Source organism: Fringilla coelebs (genome assembly GCF_963513975.1).
Source record: "Fringilla coelebs genome assembly, chromosome: 18".
Classification (NCBI taxonomy): Eukaryota; Metazoa; Chordata; class Aves; order Passeriformes; family Fringillidae; genus Fringilla; species Fringilla coelebs.
In genome coordinates, this window is record NC_140044.1 from 7,339,329 (window position 1) to 7,366,534 (window position 27,206).

At 52.1% G+C, this 27,206-nt stretch overlaps 2 protein-coding genes across 2 annotated transcripts; both read left to right on the top strand.

Annotated features, from left to right (window-relative positions):
- Window positions 1-4,443: 4,443 nt before the first annotated feature.
- TPX2 (TPX2 microtubule nucleation factor) lies at window positions 4,444-13,371 on the top strand (the record flags this gene model as incomplete). The annotated part of the gene is made up of 17 exons (XM_084217676.1): window positions 4,444-4,546; window positions 4,808-4,933; window positions 5,127-5,235; window positions 5,779-5,910; window positions 6,391-6,441; window positions 6,576-6,698; window positions 7,136-7,269; window positions 7,579-7,736; window positions 8,148-8,319; window positions 8,451-8,589; window positions 9,038-9,254; window positions 9,477-9,575; window positions 10,243-10,419; window positions 10,540-10,686; window positions 11,228-11,339; window positions 11,994-12,181; window positions 12,619-13,371. The coding sequence occupies 17 exons, from the start codon at window positions 4,444-4,446 to the stop codon at window positions 12,727-12,729; spliced, it is 2,298 nt and encodes a 765-aa protein (XP_084073802.1). The 3' UTR covers window positions 12,730-13,371.
- A 6,222-nt stretch (window positions 13,372-19,593) lies between these two features.
- MYLK2 (myosin light chain kinase 2) lies at window positions 19,594-25,398 on the top strand (the record flags this gene model as incomplete). Its single annotated transcript, XM_084217982.1, has 11 exons — window positions 19,594-21,110; window positions 21,232-21,533; window positions 22,399-22,504; window positions 22,720-22,813; window positions 22,935-23,044; window positions 23,227-23,368; window positions 23,602-23,672; window positions 23,885-24,013; window positions 24,310-24,462; window positions 24,839-24,971; window positions 25,318-25,398. The coding sequence occupies 11 exons, from the start codon at window positions 19,594-19,596 to the stop codon at window positions 25,396-25,398; spliced, it is 2,838 nt and encodes a 945-aa protein (XP_084074108.1).
- Window positions 25,399-27,206: the final 1,808 nt, after the last annotated feature.

Sequence of the window (27,206 nt, forward strand, 5' to 3'; positions counted from 1 at the left end):
CCCTCGGCAGTGAAATAAAGCTCTAAGTCTTTAAACAATCATGAAATCTGATGAAACAGTGTATTTCACGACGGAAAGCTCTGTAACTTCTTTTCAGTCCAAATCCCGCTTCCCAGGGAAAGGAGGGAAGCAAACCAGGCAAAACCGGGCCCAAGTAACAGAAAAAAAAAAACTTTAGGGGAGCTATTTTTATGCGGGGCTTTTTTTAAGCTAGAGGACCTTCAACTTAATGTAACAATTAGTTAAGGCTGTGCTAGCTAAAAATAATTTTATTTTCCTTGAACATCTATTCTTAGAATGTCCCATCTTCATGTCTTCTGAAACTTGTGGGATCTTTTTTAGGGAGCACGAGATGTCAGGGCTGTTTATTTTTGGGAATGGGGGCGGGTCTGGGCCGTTAGCGCAGCAAAGGCTGTGCCAACACTTTTCCCCTGCCTTGGCTGCCGGTCGGGGTGGTCTGCGGAGCTTTCTGCAGGCTCAGCTCTCACCTGGCGATAGTTAAAGGCTTTGTCTCCCAATTTGAGCATTAAATGATGGAACAGCAGCGTTTTGGGGGACATGGGTGAATCCATTGTTGATTCTGTGCTGCAGAAAAGCCCGGTTGAACTTTGAGTAGGGTGTACGAGAGAGGAGGGAGAAGCTGTAAATCCAGAGCGTGTTGGAAGGGTCACTTAACCCTGCTCAGGGAAATGCAAGGATGAAGGCTTTCTGAGGCTGTCAGTGTCATGCAGAGGGAGTTCAGGTGATGGCTTTGTGGTGGGATGGTTCTCACCAGACTGTTGTGACAGGACTGGAGCTTCAGAGATGCTCTAACTTACGTGTTAACCCCTGAAAAGCATCTGGGACCTTTGGATTATTATCCCAATAAAAAGAACAGAATGCTCTGGGTTGCAGGGCAATGAAGAAGCTGCCAGGCTGAATTAAAGCTGCCTGGTTAGTGCAGCATCCTGTGTTTAGGTGGCAGCTGGTGTTGAAGCCCTGCAGAAGGCCCTGGAGTTGCTGGACCACATTCCCATGCAGCTGCCTCAGCCTTGGGGAAGCTTCTCTTGCTTATTCCTGGTTGCCTGTCTTGGGTTCCGAGGCATGTGGATCAGCTGTCTTTGTGTTTATCTGCTGATGAAACTTAGAATAGCCTCTTCTTGTGTGTCTGTTGTTTATTGTGCTTTTTGATCCCGTAGGATTTGCCATAAGTAACATTTGTAACTTGTGGAGCTCCAGTGGTGTGTTGTGATAAGGCATCATCTCCAGTTCAGCAGGGCCTTATCTACGTTGCAAGGTGGCAAGAAAGAGCAGATCTCTCTGCCTTTCTCAGGATCCAGACTGTTTTGGGTTGGAAGGGACCTTAAAGCTTATCTTGTTCCAAGTTCCCATTACCATTCCTGGCAGAGACACCTTCCAGTGGACCAGCCCTGTCCAACATGGCCTTCAACACTTCCAGGGATGGGGCAGCCACAGCTTCTCTGGGCAGGTCTTGCCAGAGCCTTACCACCCTTACAGGGAAGATTTTCTGCCTAATATCCGGTCTAAATCTCTCCTCTTTTAGTTTGAAGCCATTCCTACTTGTCTTATCACAGCCTTTCTGTGTCCCTATCCTGTCCTTGCTACTTGCCCACACTCTTTCATTCTTTCTCCCTCTGTCCTTGATTTCTCATCTTGGAATGCTGCATTCCCTCTCCAGCACCACGGCCTAAATGGCTGGGAGGCTTCTTTGTCCAGGCAAATTGTGCTGTTGGCACAAAATTCCCAACTACATTGAGACAAAGACACTGAACACATCTGTGATGGAATTGTGTCAGTATTTTAAAGCTAATTTGGATTAGAGTGAGGTGTGAAGTTATTCCAAAATACCTATTGCACTTGCTGTTGGATCAGTCTTATTCTGGGATAGGAATGCTTGTTCCAACTTAGTGTAATCCTTTTTCAAAGCTAACTAATCTAAACCATGCCAAGGCACTCTTCTGGAACGTGCCAAAGTGTAGTTACTCAAAAGAAACCTGATGTCCAGAGGAGCCCACTGCTTATTCCTCCCTGTGGATATGGCTGTGCTGCTCTGGAGGCACGTTTAGGTCAGTGAGAGAGCAGACCTAGAAAGCAAATGAAGGTTTTAATTAAGTAGTCATTTATAGAAGGAATTTGGGGTCTTTTTGCAGGAGAGAAGATCAGATCTTCCTTTCCTGCCTCAGCAGCTTTGCAAACCAGGTGAAAGCTGATCCTGCAGAACGGGGGTGAGGGTTCCCCGGCTGGCTGGCTGCAGACACCCGTGTCGACGCAGGAGGTGATGGATGTGGGGGAGAGCAGGGTCATGCTTTAAATCCACGCCGAGCTGTGTAGGATTACAGCGTGCCTGTAGTCACGCTTGGGAAATGCACGCACTGCCTGCTAATTAGGGATCGTCCCTATTAATGAGGGAAAATTTCCACGCCTCCCCTTCCGGTGGATGAATGCTGCGGTGGAGAGAAAGAATTTTGGATTGAGATAAATGTGGTTGTGCTGTCAGAATCACGATGGGGTGTTTGAAAATGCCTGCAGGGAGTGGGCAGCGGGTGTTGGGCTGTGCTTGGCAGAGCCTGTTGGGTTTGCAGATGCCTTGTGGTGGGCACAGGAGTGATAAATCACCAGAGCATTCCTGGCTGATCCCTGTCCCAGCCTGAGTCGGTGGGTGGAGGAGCAGGATGCCTCTCAGTGAGCTGCTGCTTCACCATCAGTCCTGTTCCAGGCAGGACTTGGAGGATATGTAGGGATTTGAGAGGCAGATGCCATGAGTTCATCTGACTGAAATGGACTTTCTGAAGTTCAGTCAGAATAACTTTTATCTTCCTGTTGTCTCTTTCAAGACACAGAGTATGAAACTGAGGCAGTGGTACAATCCTTTTCTTTGCCTGACTATTCTCTTCTGTGTGGGATAGAGGGGAGAGAGAAGGGGTCAGCAGTGAGGTTGATGATGAGGGTGGTGACACTATGGAATATGGGCTCTACTCAGTAAAAAGCTGCAAACTGCAGCAATGTAGCAGTGGGCACAAGTAGCTGTGAAACATGATGCCCAGAGCTCTGACTCTGACTGGAGAGGGTGAGGGGAGAATGCAGATGACGCATTTGATTTTTAAAAAAGTCTAAAGTGTTGACAGAAATTCTATCTTGATTAAGGGCAGTAGGAAAGCATTTGATTCCAGCCGTGTCTCGAGCTCAGTTACAGTTGGTTTTGGCTCTAATTCTTCTGTTTGCCTTCTTTGGACCCTACCTTGACATCTTCCCAGCCATGTAGCTGGTGCTTCTCTAATGACATTCTTGCCTTTAACTATCACAGTTCTGCTCTGGGAAGCTGGAGGCTTCTCAGTGCACCCATCCTCAGGGGCCAGTGGTTGTGACCAGCATGGTACCCCCTAAACACTGCTTTGCTTTACTCTTGACCATTTTCTTATTTATTGAGGAACACCATCTGGGTTTTGAACCATGTGTGGTCTGCTTAGACAGATGGTTAAGGGCTGAAGCTCTGTGGGTTAGGAATATGCTGGTTTGGAATTGCTTGGATTCATAAAAGCAAAGTTCAGGTGGTTTCCTTGGGGAGTGTTTTATAACATCCTGGTGGGCTTTGCCTCACAGCTGTTCAAGGCGTCACAAAAGCACCTTTGCAAGAAGGTTTTGTATAATTTCAGGGTTTATAACTTTGTCACTGGCTTTATTCCTGTTCCATTGAGTTTAATATCACCTGTTGACACAGGGACTCCTCTTGCTGTCAGTGCTTCATTAATTAACTGCAGGGACTGTTTGACATGGGTCACAGTGCTCAGTTTGTTTATAGCCTGGCCAGCCTTGGGCTAGTGCTAAGGAATGCAAGAGGGCCTGACACTGCCCTTCCTTCTGACTGTTTGCCCAGTTACAGTGTTCTACAGAACCCTCTTCCTGCTTTGAAAATCAATTTATTATATAGAGGAGCAGCTTTGTGTCATTAGTTCTTTTTTGTAGCCCTTCAGAGAGAGAGGCTGTGCATTGCATTGCAGTGCTCTGGAGTGAATCTCATCAGGTTTGTAAATCTTGTAAGAGTAAGAACTCTTCTTTGTGTGTGGTGAGGGAAAGAAGTGGAAATCAATCACTCTCTGGAAAAGCTTTTTACTTTACTCCTTAAAAAATACAATTCTGGCACCCACAGGTACAAAAAAAAAATCCAGTCAAAACTTAATCTTTCTGATAGCTTTGAACCTGCAAATGTTGACAGTGGTGAAATATCCTTAGCTTTGCAGATCAGCAGTAGAATAAAACTCTTCATTTCTCATGAGGAGTTCTGCCCAAAGGTGTGAAGTGCAAGAAGGAGGGATGTCCCAATGCCTGTCCCTAGAAACTCTGCAGAGGAAGAGGGGTGTGGGATGATTCCACTGATTCCCTGTTGTTGTCTTAAGGGTTGTAGAGGTGCAGACAGAGGACTCCTGGGGACTGTGTGCTGTGAAGATGTCTAAGTCAGAATCCCGTTATTCTTTTGATGTCCCAAATATCTGCATCGATTTTGCAACTCTGAATGAGGATGATGCGCACAATACAGACTCCTGGTTTGGTAAGTTGCTTCCAACTCCTTGAGATATTTTCTTGTTGGATGACACCTTGGCCTGATCCTTGTTTTGGGCCTGGCTTCTGTGCCCATTAATCATGATGTTAACTGCATAATTCATCATGCATGGGTTTTCTTTTATTCTGTTTTTTTTGTATTTAAATTTTTTCATCTGTAACTTGCCTTTGCTAACCTCATAATGATATTCTGGGGTATTTTTAACAATTCCTAACAGTGTGTATAGTGAAAGTCGTTCTCTCCTTACAGATGAAAAAGCCAATCTGGAGAATGTCCCTCCTGCAGAAAATCTGGCAAAGGTCTCACACTGCAGCCCTGCTTTTTCAAAGCCTGATGTTATTCTGTCTTCTGTCCCATCACAAGAAGTAGCAATGAGTAAGCTGGCATGGTGTGGCAGGGAGGGAATAAATAAATTTTACCTGCTTTTCACTGACAAAATGGAAAGGCCTCTGTCTGGTTTTTGTGGGGTCATCTTCATAAACTCTTATCTGCAAGGTCTCCTGTGGTTTTACTTGTTGTTGTTCTGTGTATATGCATACAGATAAGCTGACACTTGCCCCTTTCTCAGGTGAAAATGATGGGGAAGCAGAATGTGCCCAGGTCAACACGGTCCCTCAGAATATCGTCGCATCCCTGGCAACCTGGAGAGCTGCTGCCCCTGTAGAGGCCCCTCAGAGGTAAAATATTTGTGTTCAGTTTGTACAATGATTGATGATGGTGTAACTAAGCAGGCCCTTGCTCTCAGGATCTGCAGTTCTAAGCTGTTCTTGGGGCATCCTGTGGGGCTGGAGTTCTCCAACATGGAGATGGTGCACTGGGACATCTGATCTGCTGGCTAAGCTGGAGGGGCAGTCTCTAGGGTGGAAATGTAATGCAGCGTCTCACATACTTGTCAAATGAGACTCGGCAGCACCAGGAGATTCTGGAATGTGAGGATATCTGAAACTGAGGTGGCTTATAAAGTTTCTTTGTTTATATCTGCCTGACTTGGGCAGAACTCATTCTTGATATGAATGCAAGCTCTGCATGCTCATATATAGCAAAGAATGTTTAGCTTATGGATTGTTAAACTTTAATAAATCATGCTGCCTTTGGATTGTTGTGTCAAACACAATTTGTGCGGTGGAGTTAGGGGATGCACTGACATAAATGTGTTATCCAGGTCAGGTGTGTCCTCAGATGTGTGGGAAAACTGACTTCTGCTTTCTGTTCTACTCTAGACCAGGCAGGAGACTGGCTACAAAGCAGGGGAAGACCCAGCAGCGCAAGCAGCCAGGCAGAATCAAAGCAGAGAGAATTACTAATACCCTGGATAATAAGGAAGATGTTCCACCCTCGAAGAAAATGAGACTGTATGTCATCCAAGTCCTCCTGTTTAGGGCTGGGAAAAGGGCTACAACTATTTCTTTGGAAAGGGTTTCTGCTTGTCTGAGACAGTTCTTACAAGAAGGTTAGGGGGTAGTGGCTGGAACTGGTTTCTGATACTGGTTTCATGAATGGCTGTAAATGCTGAAGGAATTGCTCTGTTTAGAGGTGGAGATGTGAATTAAATAAGCATGGGCTTCTTCACCTTCTTACTTGGTGTCTGTCAGCTTTAAATTTGTCTGAACTTATCCATCTGGAAGTCATCAGGCAGTCATTAGCTATGAAAGAGTCACAGCCAAAATACTTCTCAAATTAACTTAACCACTAAAGTATCATATGGTGATAAGCTTGAGGTCAGGAAATTGAAGTGTCTTCTTTGAGGCACTGCTGTATCTCAGTGGTCTACAGTGTACCTCCCTTCTCCAGAAAAGTTCCAAAAACTCAGTAATTCATCTTCCCTTCTGCAGCCTTAGAGTACCAAAGAAAGCTGGATGGTCTATACCTGGGCCTGGGGTGAGGTAAGGCCAGCCTGGCATACCTTAGACCTCACCAGGTGTTGGGATGTTATGCATGGTGGTGAAAGCTGCAAGTGGTAACTTATTTAGAATACAGTTACTTCAAGGGGTTTGCCCTAACAACTTTTTTCTCTTAGTTCTAGTAGCACAGAGAAGGTGACAGAAACATCCACAAAGGCAGAGCCCCTGCAGGATCTTAACATCTCTCCAGGGAGAGGGAAAAGCAAACAGACCATGCCCTCCACGCCAACAATGTTGAAGTACGTGGCTTTCTTGTGACTTGTGTGCTAATCACAGTTGATTTAGGTGACAGTCCTGGCTGTGTGTTTTCAGCTTCAACTTAGCATGTGGTGGTATCACATTTAGTAAACACTGGGTCAAGGCAACAATATTAGGATGAAATGTACTTCACCAACTGAACCTCTGCATGGAAAAGCTTTTGCTTTTCTTTTGAGGAAAAAGTTATTCTTCCTAATGGATCAAGAATGCACACAGCATATGGGTCTGCAGAATAGCAGCTAGCTGTGAGATCACTTGAACAAACAAAACCCAAGCAGATCTCCTCTAAAGAGGATGTTTTTATAAACTGTGATGCTCCTGCAGTGAGGCTGGACATAAACATGTTCCTTGCACAAACATCATGTTAATAACCAGGGAAGCAGAAAAGCATATCTTAGTTTTTAATGTCCTTATGCAGGAGGACTAAACCTTCTAGCAAGCCAAAGAGTACAGAGGAGCAGGAGCTGGAAAAGATGCAGCAGTTGCAGCAGGAGGTTATAGAGCTGCGGAAGAAGAACGAGGAGTCTCTGAAAGCAGCTATTGCTGGAACAGGTGGGCTCTGCCTGAATTGCTGAATGAAGCTGCATTGGGCTCAGTTGGAGAGTGCTGCACAGAGCTGTGCAAGTACCTTTGAAAACAAGCATTTCAGACTTTGCAGTAAATACTAGGAGCCATTTAATGTAGATCAGCTCCTAAACTGCCTGGAAACAGGTGGGTTTGGGTTATGCCACGTTTTGAAATGTTAAAGATGAGTTCTCTAAAAATTTACCTAGTTGTTAGAAATTAAATGCTTTTTTTTATTTCCACAAATTGCACCCCACAGCAAAAGTCCTCCAGTCCTTACATGTTCTTTTTCTTTAGGACAACCCATGAAGAAACCTGTTGGTCAAGTAACAAAGCCAATTAATTTCCACTTCTGCACGGAGAATAGAATTAAACAGACTGTAGAAAGCCAGCCTGGGAACGAGTACAAGGAGCTGGATTTTGCAGCAGTCCTGAGGAAGCATCCCCCTTCTCCGGTGAGAGCCAGAGTGTTGCCAGAACTCAGCTCACTGATTCTTGCCATCATCTCTCTGCTCCTTGTACAATGTTTGGGCTGATTCCCACAGAGAGGTTACCACAGGAGGCAGGTGTTGTGCAAATGTGACTGCAGACTTCCCGTGTGTCTGTGTTGCCACAAGGCTCCAAAGGAACCTTGTGGAAAAAGGAGTCCTTTAATGTCAGATCTTCCAGTCATACCGCTTTGTGCTCTAATCTGCTCAATACAGTTTCCCAATATAACTTGTGCATTTTCAGACTGTTAACACTTGTGCTTAATGCGAGGTGTTATCTTCTTTGCAGTGAGAGGAAGGTTCAAATAGTGTGCATCAGGGGAAAGGAAATGTCATCAAAACCTCCTGGCCATACTGACTGTGGTTTTCTGTCTCCAGGTGCGAATGCCAAAGGGACACACTGTCCCCAAACCTTTCAATCTGTCTCAGGGAAACAAAAGAAAACTTGAAGAAGCCACGACAGAATATGTGTCCTTTGCTGAGCAGGTAGAAGCATTCCAAAAACGCACACCCCCTCGTTACCATTTGAGGAGCAGGAAATCTGAGGAAGGTGAGTTGTCCTGGCTTTGTCCACAGACATTGGTGGTAGAGCAAGAGATGCTTTGACTATTCTGAGCAAATGGCCTGTGATTGTTGCAGGCCTTGCCATTAACTGCTGGTCTCTGTGACTTGAATTTGTAGGCTCAGTTTCAAAAAAGCCAGTGAAGGCTCGGCCCACCCACCCCAAAACACCAGTGCTGCGAACAAAGCATCGCTTGAGACCTGTCACCTGCAAAACTGCTGCAGAGTTAGAAGAAGAGGAAGTAGAGAAAATTCAACAGTAAGTAAGGGCTTGCTCTAGTCCTCCAGGGGATGATTTTACCACACTGGAAATATTTTTCAGGTACCAAAATGTCACTTCTCTGGAATGCCCTTTTTGTGTGAAAGAATGAGTAGCACACACCGTTGAGATTCCTTTAGGTTGCTCATAATTCTTTAGCTCTGATTGTAGGGGAGTGAAATATAAACAATTCATTTTGAAGAACATGCTCTTAGGAGAGCTGATCTTGGGTTGAGTACAGCTTAGTAAAGCAAACCCAATATAGCAATGCAGCCTGCATGCACTTCAAAACTTGCCTGTAGGCAAAGGTTTTTATTTCTAGGAAAACAATCCATAAGATTTTCCATATTAATCTTGCTGCTTTGAAGGCAAAGGAAGAATTGCTAACTAGAGCTGCACACTAACGTACAATGTACAACTGGTGACTGTCTCCATTGTTCCTGCATAGGTACAAATTCAAAGCACGAGAAGTCAATCATAAAATCTTTGAGGGTGGGCCACTCCTGCCCAAGAAACCCCCTGTGAAGAAGCTCACCCAACCCATTGGCTTTCAGCTGGAAATAGAAAAAAGGATTCAGGAGCGTGAGAGTAAGAAGCAGCAGGAGGAAGAGCGCTTCGAATTCCATTCCAGGCCATGTCCCACAAAAATCCTGGAGGATGTTGTGGTAAGTTTAATAACACCCAGGCTTGGGAATTGGTGGCAATGAGCTTCAAAATGTTTGCAGCTATGTTGCATTATGTGTTTAATGATCTCAGTAAACAGTGTCTGTCATTAGGTAAGAACCGCAGTAGGTACATCCTGTGCTGTCAGGTTGTTTCTCCGAGGCGTTTTCTTGGCACTTGGCCTTGGGTAACTTGGGTAACTTGTTACTGGCTTTTCTGAACAGGGTGTTCCAGAGAAGAAAGCACTTCCTGTTACAGTCCCCAAGTCTCCAGCCTTTACCTTGAGAAGCAGGACCCGTGTGTCTGGCAGAGAGGAGGAAAAGGTAACAGTTGTGATGAGGCTGGAGCCAGGCCCAGTTCTCACTGCAGTGCCTGCCGTGCCTCTGGATGTGGGTGGGATGCTTTGGGACTGGAAGCCCCTTCCTTCCCTTCTGTGAGCAGTTCCTCCAGTGGTTGTCTGTGTAATTCACTTGAAACAGTCTGGTTATTGCTACTCATTTTACAGAAACTGAATTCTCATTAAAAATGAAATCATTTCAATGCTAGGGCACGGATGAGGGTTTCTGAGGTGTTGCTGCTATAAATGAGGAAGGTGAACTGCTTAGATTTCTCATCCTTCCCTATTCTGTCACTGAAGGCAGATATTACACATGACCTTTCTTCTCCCTGAGGTGGGGAGCAGGATTCTGAAAGCTTCACATCGTTCTTCCTTTCCTCCTTATCAAGAGGATATTAAATAATTACAGTCTAATTTGAATGAGTACTAGAATTGAGAGTGGTTTCATAAAAGGAAGAATTGGGCCTGTGGTTCAGGATGCCAGTAAATTGGTACTTCTTGGATTCTTAGTTTTTGCAATGTCCACTTTTTGTGTGACCCTGCTGTGCTCCTTATCAAAGGAGCTCATTCAAAGCTCTTTGTGGCTTTGCTTGGCAGGAGTTGCAGCCTATACAAAAGTAAAAAATCAGATCCTAATCCTAATATCCCTTTAGGAAAAAGAGGAAGTGTCTGTGATCAAAGCTAATCCTGTGCCACATTATGGAGTGCCCTTCAAACCCAAAATGCCAGAGCAGAGGCATGTGGAGGTTTGCCCCTTCTCTTTCGATGCCCGGGACAGAGAGCGACAAATACAAAAAGAGAAAAAAATAGAAGAACTACAGAAGGAAGAGGTAAGAATCAAAAGCTACCTTGGATTCCACTCCTTCAGTAAAAAGAGTGTGATAGGATTTGCTGTTGTCTATTAAACCTCCAAGGAAAGGACAAGAAATATTTTGAGTTGTTTATTTCAGGTGCCAAAGTTCAAAGCATTGCCTCTGCCTTACTTTGATGAAATTAAACTGCCAGAAAAGAAGGTCAAAACTCCAACTCAGCCTGAACCATTCCATCTGCATGTGGATGAACGGGGAGCTGCCAAGCTCCAGAGCTGGAAACAGCAGGTGGGATGAAAAGGGTAATGGGAATGACCAGACTTAAATTAGCTGGTGGAGTTGTGGTTGACTAGAGAAACTGTCCTCGAAGTGAATCAGTAGCTGAGTTGGAGCAAGGAATTTTTCTGTACTTGGCATGAGACTTGTGCTGTTGGGTTAAGGATTGGCCAATGGTTTGTTTTTATTTTTCTCGCTTAATGGTAAATGATGGGATTTACCACAATTGTAAAAACAGCTGTGGGGCATTTTCTAAGCAGCAGCTCTGTGCAGCTGAATCTCTTTGCTATCTCCAGGAAGTTGTCACATAAATAATATACTGCTTTTCTCATGTGAAGTCTGTGGACACCTGAAACTTTCTTCAGGCTATTTTTTGGCAAAGCAACTGTCAGGCAACAAGTGACACCAATTTTTGGCTTTAATATAATTTTCTATGGAAATTATTTGACTAAGTCAGCATGGCTTTTCCAGTGTAGGGAGTGCTGGAGTCTGGGTCACAGGGAGATGGTCTCTTTCTTCTGCTTGGCACTTGACATGCTCTCTTCTCTTGCAGCTTGAAGAAGACTTGAAAAGACAGAAAGAGGCAGCATGTTTTAAAGCTCGTCCCAACACAGTGGTGTACCAGGAGCCTTTTGTGCCCAAAAAGGAGCATAGGACACTATCAGGTAGAGTTGCAAGTACTTGCTACACGGGCTTGGCTGATAGCTCAGAACTGAGGCAATTAAGTGATGTTTTTTCTGGCTGTTGCCTCTTCTTCATCAGCACAGCCAATAGTGCCTTGCATTTAATCAACTAATTGCCTAACAGCTTGTGTCCCCTGGCAGCAGGGGGATTTCCTCTCCACCCCCCTGTCCTGCTCCAGCATGGCAGCTGTATTTAGAAGCCCTGCTGCAATTGGCAGATGATTGATGTGTGCCAGCTCAGGATAAGGGTACTGAGAATGTGAGGAGCTCCCTGCAGAGACAGCTGGCATTTCTGCAGCGCTGTCACTCTTTCCCTCCTGTTTCTAGTGAGATGAAGGCATCTACTGCTTGGGTAGGCTGAGATTTGTAGAGCATAAAACCAGCGAAAAGCTTGTTTGTACTAACAATTGTGTGCTTGCTCCCTCCCATGAGAACACCCATGACGGGGTGACGTCTGCATTAACACTGCTCACGTCTGGGAGTAGAGTTTTCTCTTTTCCTGAAGCCTGGAGGTATCTCCTAACCACCCTTGCCAAGGGGAAGCTCTCCAAAGGGAGGCTTCCGTTGACATTAGTGCTGCTCTGCTTTACCTGACTGTCTTTGAACCAATGTTATCTCCTCTATTTCTAAACTTAGAGAGCCTTTCTGGTTCTGTAGTTCCTGAAAGCTTTGAGCTGGCAACAGAAAGAAGAGCAAAAGAACGGCAAGAATTTGAAAAGCGATTGGCAGAAGCAGAAGCCTTAAGGGAGAAGTATGAGGAGCAGATCAGGCAGCAACAAGAGGAGCGTGAAAAGGAAGAAGTTGCTAAGCTAAGACAAGAAATGGTAAGTGAGCTGTTTCTGGGCAAGGGCTATAAAGTAACCCAAAGGAATGTGGGAATATCCTTATGGAGCTAATGTCACAGTTGAGCTGTGCTAAAACTGCCTTTTCAAGGTTCCCTTTTGCAAATTGATGACTCACTAACTTCACAACTGTTTAAAAAAACCAAACCTACAAAACCATGCAAACAAAGAAGGCAGCTGTGCTGAGTTTTGGAGCTGCACATGTGTAGTTATCAAAGCAGAATGATCTTAGTAAAACCCACAACCCCAACTTGTGCTGTGCATTTTCCCACTACCTCACTCCAGTGCCCAGGGTTGTGTGGTGGTCTCAGGCAGATGCCTGCCTTCACCTCATCCACAGCTCACCTGCAAATTTCAGCTTCATCATAAGGGCAGCCATTTGCTTTATTTTACCCTTGCTTATATTTATTTTTCCACAGGTTCACAAGGCGAACCCAATACGCAAATACCGCAGCCTAGAAGTGAAGTCCAGTCATCAACCACTGACCGTGCCAAAGTCTCCCAACTTCTCAGACAGGTTTCGATGCTGATGAGCATCCACTGACAACTGCTGGGAGATCCCATCCCTCTCCACTCCCTTGGTTAGGAGAGAGGGAGCAATTGTTTTTCCATGACTGCTCGGTCTGAACTCCTATGCTTGGTTTCATTGTTGTACTGAGTAGTTAAACTCCACCTGAGCCCATTGCATTTCAGCACTGCCTCCTGGCCTTGCTGTGTATATAGACCCCATGTTCTCTAGAGACTAAACCAAGTTTTGATATTGCATACAGCTAAATAAAAATTCCTAATCTGCTCGCTGTCTCTGGCTAGTGGGCCGAAGCCCTTTCCTGCAGAAGAGCTTTTGATAAAGACTGGCCACACAGATGTGTGTGTCTGGCTGAGCTGTCTTATGTTTTTACACTAAGTGCTATTTTCAAGTGTCTGTTTTTTAGCATTTTAGTCTCCATTTAGCTTGAATTGCGTTAAGTGAGGTTCCTTCAAGCCAGTGTAGCGCGGGTCTGGCCTTCCTTGTTGATGTTTAGATGAACACAAATATAAATCTTGCCCACACTTAAAAGTAATTCTTTGTGTATATTAGAGTATTAAACCATCTTGCTGTTTTATAACTGAAGTCCTGTTTGGGGAGCCATTTGTCTGGCAAGTGACTTGCTGTGAGCTGCTGCCCCAGCTTCTGCCAGTGCAGGTCTCTTGGCTACAGAGCCATCAGCATCTCTGGCTAGTTTGGGCAGTGAGCAGAACTAAACATAGCCCAAGTGCTCAAATGTGCTGGAGGACAAAGCTGCTGGCATTATGAAGAGTGGACACATCTAGATTAAAGTTGTAATAATTATTTCTTACTTTGTATTGTGCTCTGATTTCTTACCTTTACATTTTGCTGAAATACCTGCTCACACCCCTGAGCAGAGCTGCTTGCTACTGTTGTGCTGCTTAGTAGGGGGAGGTAAATGGAAATTTAGAATTAATTTGTCCTAACTGGACAAACTTGGTTATTTGATGGTTATGGAAAGCATTTGCTTTCATTTCTTCTGAACTGGGATACTGTTGAAGAAGTATTCCCAGAGTGTGTAGCTTTTTGTTCAGATTTTTGGGTGAAAAAGAGAGTTCAAAGTAGGTGTTAGATTCCACCTAAGGGGGTGCTTAGAGGTGTTGTCTCATTCTTGCCAAAGTGCATCAAGCAACTGCTATTTTACTCCTAGATTGAGAGGGGTAACAGTGGAAGAAAGTCCTTAGAGACCTAAATTCCAAGATGAACATTTATTGGACCCGAGGGATGATGTTTCTGCAAAAATTATCCTAAAAAGTGTGATGCTCAAGAGATGTCATTGCAGAACAGCTGGGGTCTCTATGGGAGCATTTCCAAGAGCACCAGCCTCAAACTTCAGTGCTGGGATTAAAAGAGGAAAAACCACCCACAGTGAAATACAAGGATTCATCAAAAAAAATTGAAAGTTTTATGCAGTTAGTAACTGAGGAGCTGGAGAATGAGAGGCTTGGGGAAGTATGTTGGTACTGAAGGATGAATGACCCCATGCCAGTGTGGGTTCTTGGAAACAGTGAGCTCAGACATGGCTCCATTTTGCTCAAGTTTCAGCTTTTCCTTCCCTTCTCTTGAGGAACTTTGTGTAGCTGTGGCAGAGGTTGGCCCAAAAGTTTGATCTAATCACCCAGTCTGCCTTCAGCCACATTTTTCTGACTTTGCTGATAGCCCTGTGGAACTGAGCTGAGAGTTACAGGACAGCCAGAAAAAACTGCTGTCCCTGCTGCTTTGACAATTTGCTGTCTGCCTTAACCCCATTTCTGTCATGGTGGGGCTGTTCCCTGTGATCTGCTACCGGCTGGGGACATCGCAGAACCTCAGATGTTTTTTCCTCGAGTGCCAGCTCTGGAGAAGGCAGCGTGTGGGCAGCAGAAGCAGCAAATATTTATGATGAGTCAGGGGGAAGCTGGAATGATGATGAGCTGCTGAAGAATGTGAAGGCAAGCAGGATCATGAGGCTGTGGAACTGGAGCAGCCACCAAGCCCTGAAGGATGAAGCAGCTGGATTTCCCTGATGGCCCTACATGGCCTCTTCTGCCTTGAGGAAGGGGTTGTGTGCCTGACAGCTTGGCAGTATTTTTTCCCCAATGGTATCATTTGGGACTAATAAAAGACATTACATCTTTCCCCAGACATGGCCTCTTGTATTCCCCACTGCAAACAGGGGCAGGAGCTTCAGGCAGCTGCGCCTCCAAGGCTCTGGGGTGTTTGTATGAGCTTGGAGTCACCCACCAGGTTCTCACGGGCTGGGCTGTGGGACCTGTTGCCTTAATTAGGAGGGAAGTGGTGACATGGTGGGAAAACTGCTCGAGTGTACAAAGTATAAAATCATGTCCTGAAGGAGCTGGATGTTGGAGAGGATGAAATTTGGCCAAGGCTTCAGCAGGAAAATGGTGGCAGGTGATTTTTCTGCTGTGGAGAACAAATTTACAGGATGAGAGCAACAGCCTGGGATTTAACTATGTGCTGTTGCAACACTTCCCTTTAGAGTCAGGGCAGGTTGAGAAACTGATGTAAAATCTGTGCTCTCTGTGTGGATTTTGCAAACACGTTTTTGTATTCCAGTACTCGAAGCTCATCACCCTTATGTGCATGCCTAGAGAGCAAGAGTTTGGAGGAGAGAGGAGATCTGGGCACAAAATCTTCCTCTGCTCTTGAGTTGGGCTGTACTCAATTTGTTATCAAAATAATTTGCTGAACACGGACTAGGGCTGGAGCTTAAGGCAGCCAATGTTTTCCTGGACTTTCATGTTGATTGCAAGATCAAATTATCTGGTGAATGAATTCTTATGAAAAGGCTTGATGCTCTCAGATCACAGCATTGTTTCTCCCTTCTGTCTCCACTGGGAAACTTTGCAACTGCTTGTGTGACCTGGCCTGAACCTGGCAAGAACTCCTGGATCTGGGCAGGTCCTGGTGTTGCTGCTGGTGGCCACATGACTCTGGATGCTCTGTTGATGATGTTGGGATTTTTCCTTGTCTTTCCCCATCACCTTGCTGACACCTGTCGCGACACGATGGCAGCGTGGTGGAAGCCCTGGTTCTGATGGAAGCAGTTAAGCCAGACAGCCCAGCTGGTTTGTGTTTCAGCAGCATGGCTGGGATTCAGGTGGGGATGTTGTTCAGCCTTCCCTGCCGCTCGATTTAGCTGGGGTGTCGGGTTTCCCGGGAATGGGCCGGCTTTGGCCCCGCAGAGCCTCCCTTCCCAGGGTAAACGTAAAGGTTAAAGTGTGCTGCCGCAGTTGTGACAACGGCGTCGCCAGGGAACAGCGTGCTTGAGGCGCTGCCAGATAGCCCCAGGACAGGCTGTTTCCCAGCTGCAGCCAATGTAGGCTCTGGCTTAAGTTCCTGAATGGGAAGGGAGAAAAAAAAAACCCAAGCCCAGGCTGAGAAGCCTGGGTGGTGGCTGGTTTGCAGAGCCCCAGGGCACTGTGCTGCTCCTTGGGCCCATGGTTTTGGACCAAGGCATCTGAAATCCTGGGGTGGAACAGATACTGCCCTTCAAATCTACAATTCCTTCTTCCCAAAGGTCTGATTTCAGCCTATTTCTCTCTGCCCACAAATGAATTTTATCTGTGGTAATGCCAAACCATGGTCCACCATTGCCTCTGGAAAGCCATGGCTGCCCAATACCCATGCCCAGGGCTTTGCTTCCTCACCTTGTGCCAGGGATTTGTGCCCAGACCAACCTTGCTCCCAGGGAGCGTGGAAGATTGCAAGCATCCCAGGAAGGCTGGCTGGTGTCCAGCTGCTTGCTCCTGCTCTCCTTGGAGAATTTTATCCCAGTGTCCACCACACCAAGAGCTCCAAGGGGGCTGTGGGGCATGGCTTTGGCTCATGGGCTTGGGCATGGATGTGCTTCTTCCACCTCGGGTTTACCAGGAGGGTGCAGAGCCAAAGGCTGGCGGAGTGGTGGCAGTATGTGCCTGAAGTGACGCTGGTGGCCTCCAGGTGCCTGGCAGCCCAGCTGGAGGAGGAGAGAGGCAATTCCTAACTGTATGTTGGCGATGACAGCTGATGGGCAGAGGCCCCGCTGGCCAGGCACAGCATCTGGCCAGTTATTGCTGACTGTGGCCCTGCAGAGGCCAAGGTGGGGGACTCTCACTCATCACAGGAGTGGTGGCTGTGCCAGGGCTGGGCAGCATGTGTGTCATTGTCACCAAGAACTGTGGCTGCTGGTGGAGCTCCAACCTCTGCTTGTACCCAACTGCATCAACACATCAGTGAGCTGGAGCTGTGTGCCTGCTCCTGCATTATCCCTGCTGGTGTTCATCACATTCCAAGTCCTGCCATGGATTTCAGGAAAAGAGTTGGCTTTGCTGAAGCCACAAATCCCAGCTGTGAAGGCTGGAGCAGGACAGCTCCATATCTGCTCAGGAGTTCCTGGCTGTGTCCCACTGAGCAAGTGTTGCTCTTGCATTGAGGTGTTGATGGTGGGTGCTTCAGGCCAGGGCAGGGACAGGTGGGACAGCAGCACCTCAAGGACAGGAACAGCTGTGCTCCCATCCTGGCTCTTCTCAATTTCAATGCCACATGTGAACCACTGGCAAAGTCTGACCCCAGGCTGTGGCACATGGATGCTGGTGGCTCACTGGGAGCTGGGATTTGTCAATGTGGAGCAGCAGCACTGCCAGCAGTGTCGGTCTTCCTGAGAAGTGCTGCAGGCAAAGTGAGCACTGCTCTTGGGGGGCTGCTGCTGCTTGTTGGTGGCACTGATTCAGCTCCATCATGGATGGCTCTGGCCAGGGCAGCCTCCCCACCTCCTTTGCTGCTGTAGCCTCCAGCCCTGCCACAGGTAAGGTTTAAACTAAGGAGAGAGAAAAGCAAGGTTTGGTGTCTGGCAGGACCTGAGCTTTGTGTGGCTGTAGGGTGGGGAGCTGGGAGGCAGGACCAGGCTGGCAGCTGGCAGTGGCTGAGGCTGGAGGAGCCCAGGGTAACAACCTCAGCCTCCACAGGGGCACCTGGCCAGCCTGGGCCTGGGGAAAGTCACATTCCTCCAGCAAATGCCAGGGTTCAGCCCCGTGCAGTGTCTGAGGTGAGTCCAGGGGTGCAGCACCCCAGAAAGAGCTGGCAATGCCTGTGCAGCACCCATACACACAGCCCAATCCCTCTGGAGCCCCCAGCTCCTCTGTTTCTTTCCCTGATTCTCAAAACACTTGATTTTGCAGAAGATAAGTCTTTCAACTGGTTCCTAGGGAAGGCTGCAGCCACTGGCCAGTGCCCGGTTCCCAGCTGCTGTCACCTTCATCACGGCCCAGTGGCAGTGCCCAGAGGTGCCGCATCATCCCCACAGAGCACAGGGTCCTTTGGAGCCTCTCCCAAAGGGCCGGTGGGCAGAGCTGGCCACAGCTCACCAGCACAGGGACCAGCACCATCACCAGCTGCTCCTGGCCACCATCCCCATGGGCTGCCCAGTGGCCACTCTGTGTCACCCGTGGGCACCTTGGAGGGCCTTATCCTCCTGTACCCTGTCCAGCTCACCCAAGCCACCCCCATGGGATGGTTTTGGGGTGCCACTGTGTCCAGTGCCAGCCCTCCCTGTGGTGCTGTGCTGGAGCAGGAGGCAAGTCCATCCCTGCCCCTGCCCCTGCCCCTTGTCTGCGTGTCCCCAGCCCACGGGGGACAGGCGAGAGTGGCGTGTCCTTTGAACGGGCTCCAGCAGGAACAGGTGCTGGGAAAGGCGAAGTGGGCCGGCTCCCGCTGCTGTAAGGGATCCTCCTCTGCCGGCTAATCCGGCTCCGTTACAGCCGGCATAGAAGAGGCTGCTCCCCCCGGCGCTGCCACAGTGCGGATGCTGCCCCTCTGACCGCCCACTGCACCGGGAGCCAGGTAACGGGGCCGGGGGGGTCTGCACGGCTTCCGACCCGGGGTGTAGTGATGGGGGGTCCTGCAGACAGTGGAGCCCCCAGCCCTGGGAAGAACACCTCCATCCCCACGGGCTTCCTGTGCTGAGCTGTGGGATGTGGGAACGCTCTCCCAGGGACTGCTCTGCTACACCTCCTGTTCCAGCAGAGCAGCAAGCAACTTCCCTGGCCCTGGGATGGTCGCTGCTGGGTTTATTCTGGGGCTGGGCTGTCCTGGGCTCTGGACGGCTGCACAGGGAGTTGTTTTGGGACAGGGTGAGTAAAGATGACTTGGGCACAGGAGGCCACGGGAGCCCAGGGCACAACAGCCATGGGGTTTTGGGGATCAGGTGCTGGGCTGGAGGCCAGCGCAGGTACAGGCACCAACAGGTCCCCTTGGTGGAGCTGGTTACCCCTGGGCTGGGGGACGAGAAGCGCTGGCGGCTGCTGGGTGGCACCTGAGCAGATGGGGTTTGCCTGCATGGCTGGAGCTCCTGTGCGGTTCAGGGGAGCAATGGTGGGGCCGTGCAGGGAATGCTCACCTCTCCTGATCCCCACCGCCAGCCCGGGGCCAGAGCCGCTGTCTCCTGCCCTGCCATGGTGCGATGTGGCCTTAAATCGTCACCCTGGCCGCGCCGCGCTGGCTGTTTGCACGCCGGAGGCCGCAGGCACCCGGTGACAGGTGCCGGGGTCAGGCCATCGATCAGTCACCGCGGGGCAGATATCGGGGCACAATGGGACGGTGCCGGCACTGGTGGCCACGTGGGGTCCCTGGCTCGGTGCCACCGGCCCGGGAGCCGCCGGCGGGGCGGCGGGGGCACAGTTCCCGATGCATGGCCGCAGCTTAGCCCTGCAGCAGCTCATCGCTGCAGGAGCGGATCTCTGCCCGGGTCCTGCCGTCCCCTCTGCAGGGCGTCGGGCCCGGCGAGCCCTCAGCTGCCGCTTTCTCTCCCGCAGGAGCCTCGCCGAGCCGGGAGCACCGCAGGGCAGCCGCCTCCTGCCTGGAGTGTCCCATGGAGCAGGGTGGAGGCGCGGGTGGTGCCGACACCGGGGGGGCTGGAGGGGCAGCCCCCCCCGAACCCGAGGGCAGCGCCGCGCCTGCAGCTCCCCAGGCTGCCCAGCCCCAAGAGGGGACAGTGCCAGCCGCCACCGTGGCACAGGACACAGGCACGGATGGGCCTGGGCAGGAGAAGGCTGGAGGAGGGACGGCAGAGCCGGAGCAAGAGACAACCCTGGCAGCTCCAGAGCTCCGGGATGGACGGGAAGCAGCTCCAGGAGAGGAGGATTCGGCTGCGCAGTGTGATGGAGGACAGGCAGCATCTGATGAAGGGCAAGCAGCATCCACCGGGGAGAAGGTGCCGGCTGCCACTGAGGCCCAGGGTGTAGGGAAGGATGAGAAAGAGAAGCCTGGGAAGAAGAAAGCTCCAGCTGCAGGGGAGGTGAAAGGAGGAAAGGCTTCGGCTGCTGCAAAGGCTAAGGATGGAGGGAAGGATGAGCCCATGGAGGGGAAGGACCTGGCTGTAACTGAGGCACAGGATGGAGGAAAGGACAAGCCCAAGAAGGAGGAAACACCTGGTGGGTCAGGGGCTGAGAGTGGTGGAAAAGCAGAGTCCACTGAGGAGAAGGCTCTGGCTGCAGCAAACTCTGAAGGAGGGAAGGCAAAACCTGTGGAGGAGACAGCCTTGGCTGCAGCTCAGGCTCAGGATGGAGGCAAAGGAGAGCCTGCAAAGGAGAAAATCACAGTGGTTGCGAAAGAGGAGGTCCCAGCCACTGCTAAAGCTCTGGATGAAGGGAAGCAAGATGCGAAGGCAGAGCAAGCCCCAGCTGATACCAAGCCTGCAAAGGAGAAAACTACAGCTGCTGCAAAGGAGAAGGCCCCGAATGCTGCAAAGGCTCAGAGTGGGAAGAATAAAGTGGTAAAGGCAGAAAAAGCCCCAGCAGTTAAAAAGGCCCCGGATGGAGGCAAAGAGGAGCCCACAAAGGAGAAGCCTCCAGCTCCAGTGAAGGAGAAAGCCCCAGCTTCAGTGAAGGAGAAAGCCATAACTCCTGCAAAGGAGAAAGCCCCAGATGCTGCTAAGGCTCAGGATGGAGAGAAGGCAGCAGCAAAGGCAGAGAAAACACCAGCTGAAAAAATGCCTCAAGGTGGAGGCAAAGAAGAGCCTACAAAGGAGAAGTCCCCAGCAGCTATGAAGGTGCAGGATGGAGGGAAGAAAACTGCAAAGGTGGAAACATCCACAATTGCATCAAAGGCTGGGGATGAAGGGAAAGATTCTAAAAAGGAGAAGGTCCCGGCTACTGCAAAGGCTCAGGATGGAGGGAAGAAAGCTGCAGAGGTGGAGCCTCCCACACCTGGAGCAGAGGCTGGGGATGGGGCTGTGGAGCCCACGGAGGCAGCGGCCATGGCTGTGGTGAAGGCTCAGGGTGAAGGGGAGGAAGTGTCCAAGGGGACAGAGGGACAGCCACCAACGGTCCCCGAGGCCCCGCGGCCGGCTCTGCTGCAGAGCCTGAGCTGCCCCGCTGCCTGCCACAGGTACCCACACCCTGCTGGGGTGGGGGGATCCCCCTCGCTGCTCCAGGGAGCTCTGGGTCTCTGGGTGCTGGGCTCGGGAGCTGCTGGCTGGGCTCTGCTCACCTCCCACTCCTGCTTCCAGGGAGGAGCAGCCCTGGGCAGAGATGGAGACAATAGAAGAGGAGACCACGATGGTGGAGCCAAAAGAGGGTCCGACACAGCCTGGGCATGGCCCACCAGCCCTGGGGAACCTGCAGCCCCTGGAACCCCCCAGCACCCCTCAGGAGAGGACATTGCCCAGTGCCACAGGGCAGCCCCCAGATGCTGCTGGGGTGGCAGAGCAGCCTGGATCTGGGGTGGAACCATCTTTGACAGAGGCAAAGCCACCCCCCAGCCCCTACCTCACCCCCGATTTTGGGAAGGAAGACCCTTTTGAGATATTGGGTAAGGTCATGAGGTACCCGCCTTTTCCTTATCCCCTGGACACTCTGTGGAGTGACAGCCTGGGAACCCCTGGCCCTGCCTGCTACCCACACTGCCCTCCATGCTGCCAGCTCCTGTCCTTGGCTTGTCATCTGCCTGGTGGCCTCTGAGCTCCCCTTTCACTGTAAACAAGGCTAAATACGTCGTGTCCCCTCCTGGCCTGCTCTAGCCACACTGACTGTGAGGAAGAGGAGCCTGGAGAGTGACAGTGGCTGTCTGGCTGGTGGCAGGGGACAGCATGTCCTCATATCCTGCAGTGCTGTCCTTGTGGGGATGGCAGGGCTTGGGGGCAGTGGGTGCTTGTGGGGATCCCTGTGTGGCTGGGTCCTGTTCTCATCTGGGAAAGGGTGGCTCAGGAATGTGTGCACGGAGTGCCCCGCGGGGAGTGGGATCTGTCCTGGGAGGGTGAGCAGGGGGTGGTGGCGTGGAAAGGGTGACCGACAACGACATGGCCTGGAAAGGGTAAATGGGACATGTGGGTTGGTGGGAGTTGCTGTCATCAAGTAAGGTGGGTGCCATGGAACAGGGTGTCATGGAGGAGATTGGGTGCCATGGAGCAGGGTTCCATGGAGCAGGGTTGGTGCCATGTAGCAGGGAATGCTGTGGCCAATAATGAGGGACCCTTCAGGGGTTGCTGCATCATCCAGTGCATCCCCAGCCAGGAGCCTCTGGCTCATAGCCCAGCACTCAGTACCTGGCCACATCCTGCACCCACAGGCTTGGCTGGATGCCTGTCTTCACTCCACAGCAGGGCAGCCCGGGGTACCCAGAGTGGGGTCCCCTGGACAGCAGATTCCCTTCTGACCTCATCCTTTGTCTTTGGCAGACGATGTCCCTCCGCCGCCAGCGCCCTTCGCCCATCGCACCGTCACCCTGCGCTCCGCCAGCGTCAGCTCCCAGTTCAGCCTCAGCTCCAAGGAGATCCTGGGGGGGTAAGGGGGGGCCCCAGTGCTTCTCCGTGCACTGTCCCACTGTCCCTCTAGCCTTGGGCAGTGGCCGTGTGTCAGTGGGACTCCTCTGGTCATGATGGGTGGGTGCCTCGGGCAGTGCAGAGCAGCACCACAGTGCGGTGTGAGGGTCCCCAGCAGCCTGGGTGGTTGATGGTGGGGGCACTTCTCCCTCTCTCCCTTCCTCCTTCTCTCCACAGGGGCAAGTTTGGTGAAGTTCACACATGCACAGAGAAGGAGACAGGGCTCAAGCTGGCAGCCAAAGTGATCCGGAAGCAGGGAGCAAAGGACAAGGTCTGAACGATGCCGGGCAGGTGGTGGCAGTGTTACACTCTGTGTGTCCCTGGTGCGGGGACACAGCCTGCCCCAGTGGCACAGCCAGGGCTGACACCCCACACTGGGGCTCCTTCTGCAGGAGATGGTGCTGCTGGAGATCGATGTGATGAACCAGCTGAACCACCGCAATCTCATCCAGCTCTACGACGCCATCGAAACGCCCCGGGAGATCATCCTCTTCATGGAATTGTGAGTGCCTGTGCCTACCTTGGGGCTGTCCAACCCCAAAATGCCGCATCCCACTCTGGCTCTGCTCAGCACCCCCGTGGTGGAGCTGGGCCAGAGCCCTCAGGAGGGCAAGGAGCTCTACAGAAGGGTGGCTTGGGGCAGGGAGTCCCCCCAAGGTGACCCCATGGTGCATCCCCATGCAGTGTGGAGGGTGGCGAGCTCTTTGAGCGGATCATCGACGACGATTACCACCTGACCGAGGTGGACTGCATGGTGTTCGTGCGGCAGATCTGCGAGGGCATCCGCTTCATGCACCACATGGGCGTCCTCCACCTCGACCTCAAGGTGCCAGGCTGGGGGTGACAATGGCAGGGCCGAGGGTGACAGGAAGATGCTGGCTAGCTGTGGGTGACAATGGCAGGGCCAAGGGTGACAGCAGGACACTGGCTAGCTGGAGGGATGCCTGTGGGTCAGCTCTGCTCTGGTGTGGGTCAGCTGCAGGGCTCAAGGGCAGCTGGATTTGTGCAGTGGGGATGTCCTGTCTTGGTGGTGGGGCAATGGTCACCCTGTCCCCACAGCCTGAGAACATCCTCTGCGTGGCTGCCACTGGGCACATGGTGAAAATCATCGACTTTGGGCTGGCTCGAAGGTGAGGTTTTCTTTCTCAGCTCTGTCCCCCTTCCACCCTTCATCTCTGTGTGCCTTTGGATACCAGGAGCCCCAAGACCTGCTCCAGGCCATTACTTTGGCCACGGCACTCCCTGACTAGCTGGGGAGGGCAACATGTGCTGAGACAGGGGCAGTGGTTTGGGGGAGCAGCCTGTCCCCCTTCTGCTGACTTGCACCTCTCCTCGGCTGCAGGTACAATCCCAATGAGAAGCTGAAAGTGAACTTTGGCACCCCTGAATTCCTGTCCCCTGAGGTGGTCAACTATGAGCAGGTCTCCTACTCCACAGACATGTGGAGCATGGGCGTCATCACCTACATGCTGTAAGTCAGGGCTGGGCAGGGGCTGCCAGTGCCATCTGGGGAGCTGTGGTGCTGGGGCACAGCCCCCCTGGGTGCAGAGCTATCCCCAGGCACCTGGCTGCTGGGTGGCAAGTGGGGGGTCCTGGATGGGGAAGGCTGTGTGGGGCTGGGGGGCAGGAAGAGGCTCAGCCTGGCTGCAGGCAGGACGGTGGCAGCGCATCCCTGGAACATCTCTGGCCAGACTGGCTCTGTTCCAGGGGGTCTGGGAGGTGCTAAAGCCTGAGAGCACCTGACTGCTCACCTCTCTGCACCCCCAGGCTCAGCGGCCTCTCCCCCTTCTTGGGTGACGATGACACTGAGACACTCAACAACGTCCTGGCTGCCAACTGGTACTTTGATGAGGAGACCTTTGAGAGTGTCTCCAATGAGGCCAAGGACTTCGTCTCCAACCTCATCATCAAGGATAAGAGGTGTGCCTTGCCCCCCATGGCAGTGGCCATGGGGTCCTGGGATGGGCATCGCCAGAGCTTGCCCGGGTACCACATGCTGCCTCTTCACCAAGGCCAGCAGCATCCCTTGGGTCCAGCACTGAATTAACCCCATGGGGCTCTGCCCACTCTGATTGTCCCCAACAGAGCCCTCTATCCCTGCAGGGACACCTGTCTCAAGCAGGATGTGCTGGACCCCTCAGTGTCCTGCCCAGCCCCACCAGTCCCTGGGCACATCCTCCCATCTGGTTCTCCCCTGCAGGGTTAGGGGGTTCTGGGGCTCTGGAGTGGCTGGAGAGGGGGGTGGTTGGGGGTGAGTGGCTTGAGCAGGGTTAATGTGGGCTCATCTTTCTCCCAGTGCCCGGATGAGTGCTGACCAGTGCCTGCAGCATCCCTGGCTCAATAACCTGGCAGAAAAGGCCAAACGCTCCAACCGGCGCCTCAAGTCCCAAGTGCTGCTCAAGAAATACGTCATGAGGCGGCGCTGGAAGGTGCGGGGTCCGGCAAGGGCATGAGGGTCAGCAGCTTCTGAGGGGGCTGGGAAGGGCTACCGGGCTCTGCCTGTCCTGGTGGATGGCATCTGGAGCATGGAGAAGGGCTCTGTCTCGCTGTGCTGCTGGCAGCTGAGACACAGGGCTGGGGACCCTTGAGCATGGATGCCCCTGAGATAACACCCCCATCAAGCACAGGTCCCTTTGTAGTGGTTATTCCTGAGCTGATCCCAAGAGCAGCTTTCAGGAGCAGGAGTAGTGTCAGACCCCAGAGCGGGGTCTGGCTCAACCTTCAGTGCCACAGCCCTTGCCAAAGGATGAGAGTCTTTCCTCTTCCCTTTCACAGAAAAATTTCATCGGGGTGTGCGCTGCCAACCGCTTCAGGAAGATCACCAGCTCAGGGTCCCTGACAGCGCTGGGCATCTGAGCTGGGCTCCCAGGGGAGCCGAGGCAAGAAAGGCACCCCTTGAGAGGGACCCCCACCAGTCTGGAGCAGCTCTGTCGAGCTGGTCCCACTGCGCTCAGGACCACATCACTGCTCAGTCTCAGACTGTGAGGCTGCTCTGGAGTGAAGGTTTCTGTTCTCAGCTCTGGCCCTGGCCTGGCTGCGTGATGCCCGACCTGCAGCATCTCTGCTCTGCTCACGCTTCCTTCTCGTGCCCTCGGAGGAGGAGCAAGGCCATTCCGGTGTGATCCCGCTGCCACGGCCACCTGGTGCTTGCTGCTTTTGAACTCAAACGTGCCCTCTCTGCCTGTAAATGCCGCAGCCGTGCCTGCCTTCACTGCCGCTGGCGCCTGCAACTGCCTGACCTCCCTTCCCAGCTCTGTGGCTCGGCGATGATGCTGGAGGGCTCCGCGGACCCTCACCCTGGTGCTTTGGCAGCGGAGCCGGGGCTCAAGCACCTCCTCCTGGCCAGCTGGGCATGTGGGAGCGGAGCTGGCCCCGAGCTGCTGATCGCACAGGAAGGGAGGAAGCAGCAAGCACGCTTCCAGCGGCGTCCCCAGCTGGGAGCCAACGAGAAAAGAAGGAGGCTTTGTGTTCCTCCTGCCCTGCCTGCCCTTCGGTTCTGCCAGCGGGGGAAAAACACAACCTCTGCTTCACCCGTCCCCGGCAGATCGCGATGAGCGAGGCGGGCTAATGCAGAGCAGCTGGCCCGCGCTCCCCGCTCCGGCCGGCACCGCTCACCCGACCACCAACACAGCGGAACTGCTCCGCCGCTGCGGCCGCCAGCTCCCCGCCCCGTGCGGGGGCTCCGCGGGACCTGCTGGGACCGGGAGAGGGGAGAGGGGTGCTGCTCCAGCTCCCGCGCCTTGTCCCGATCCCCGTCCTCTCTGCCTGCACCCTTTGGGCCTCCCCGGTGCTGCCAGAGGATGGGCATCCCCTGGGATTTGCAGCCTCCAGCCTTGCCCGCTGCAGGAGGGGATGGGGGTTGGCAAGAGGTCCCCCAGCTTTGGCTTTTGCCATGGCTAAGCCCCCCCATGCCACAGCTGTGTGTTTGCTCTGGAGCTGCCTCTGCCCTCTGTGCCTGCTGGAAAAAGACTGGGGAATGACACAGGGAGACATTGCCTCTCACCCCACACTGGCTGCAGCAGAGGAAGGGGCTTCAGGCTTGTCCCCACCAGGCAGGAGCCACGGCTGGTGGGACCCTGCCTCATAACAGAGCCCTCCACAGCGCTCGCCTTCTTGTAAATAAATGTACAGGTCTGCCCAGAGCCCACACCTGCCACTCTGGGGGCTGGGGAGGCCCTGCTCCCACCTGTGGGGCCTGACAATTGCAGGATAAGTGAGATGAGGATGGGAAGGGGAATCTCGTCTCTGTGGTAGAGGGAATGGGTGCAGGCTGTGCCGTGGACAGGGACCACCTGGTACGTCCTGGGCAGGGCTGTGCAGGCATAGTGCCAAGGGTTTCTGGTCTACACACCCAACAGCTCTGAGCAGCCCAGGGGGATGGGGGGAGGGAAAGTGACTGGATGGATGGGTGGATGGATCAGCTGTCAGTCAGACGTGTCCTCACATCTTCAGCATCCGCCCGTATCGGGTGGGATGCCCAGGCAAGGGTGGGTGGGAACTGGTACCCCTTTGCCCAGGGGAGCTGTGGCTGGCCCTGAAGTGGTTAAAGCTGCCAGAGCCCGGACTCGGCGGCCGCAGGCGTCCCTCCCAGACGCTTCCTGCCTGCAGCCTTTGACCGGTTCCTGTCGGTGACCACCCCGCAGGCCTGGACGCCAGCACAGCCC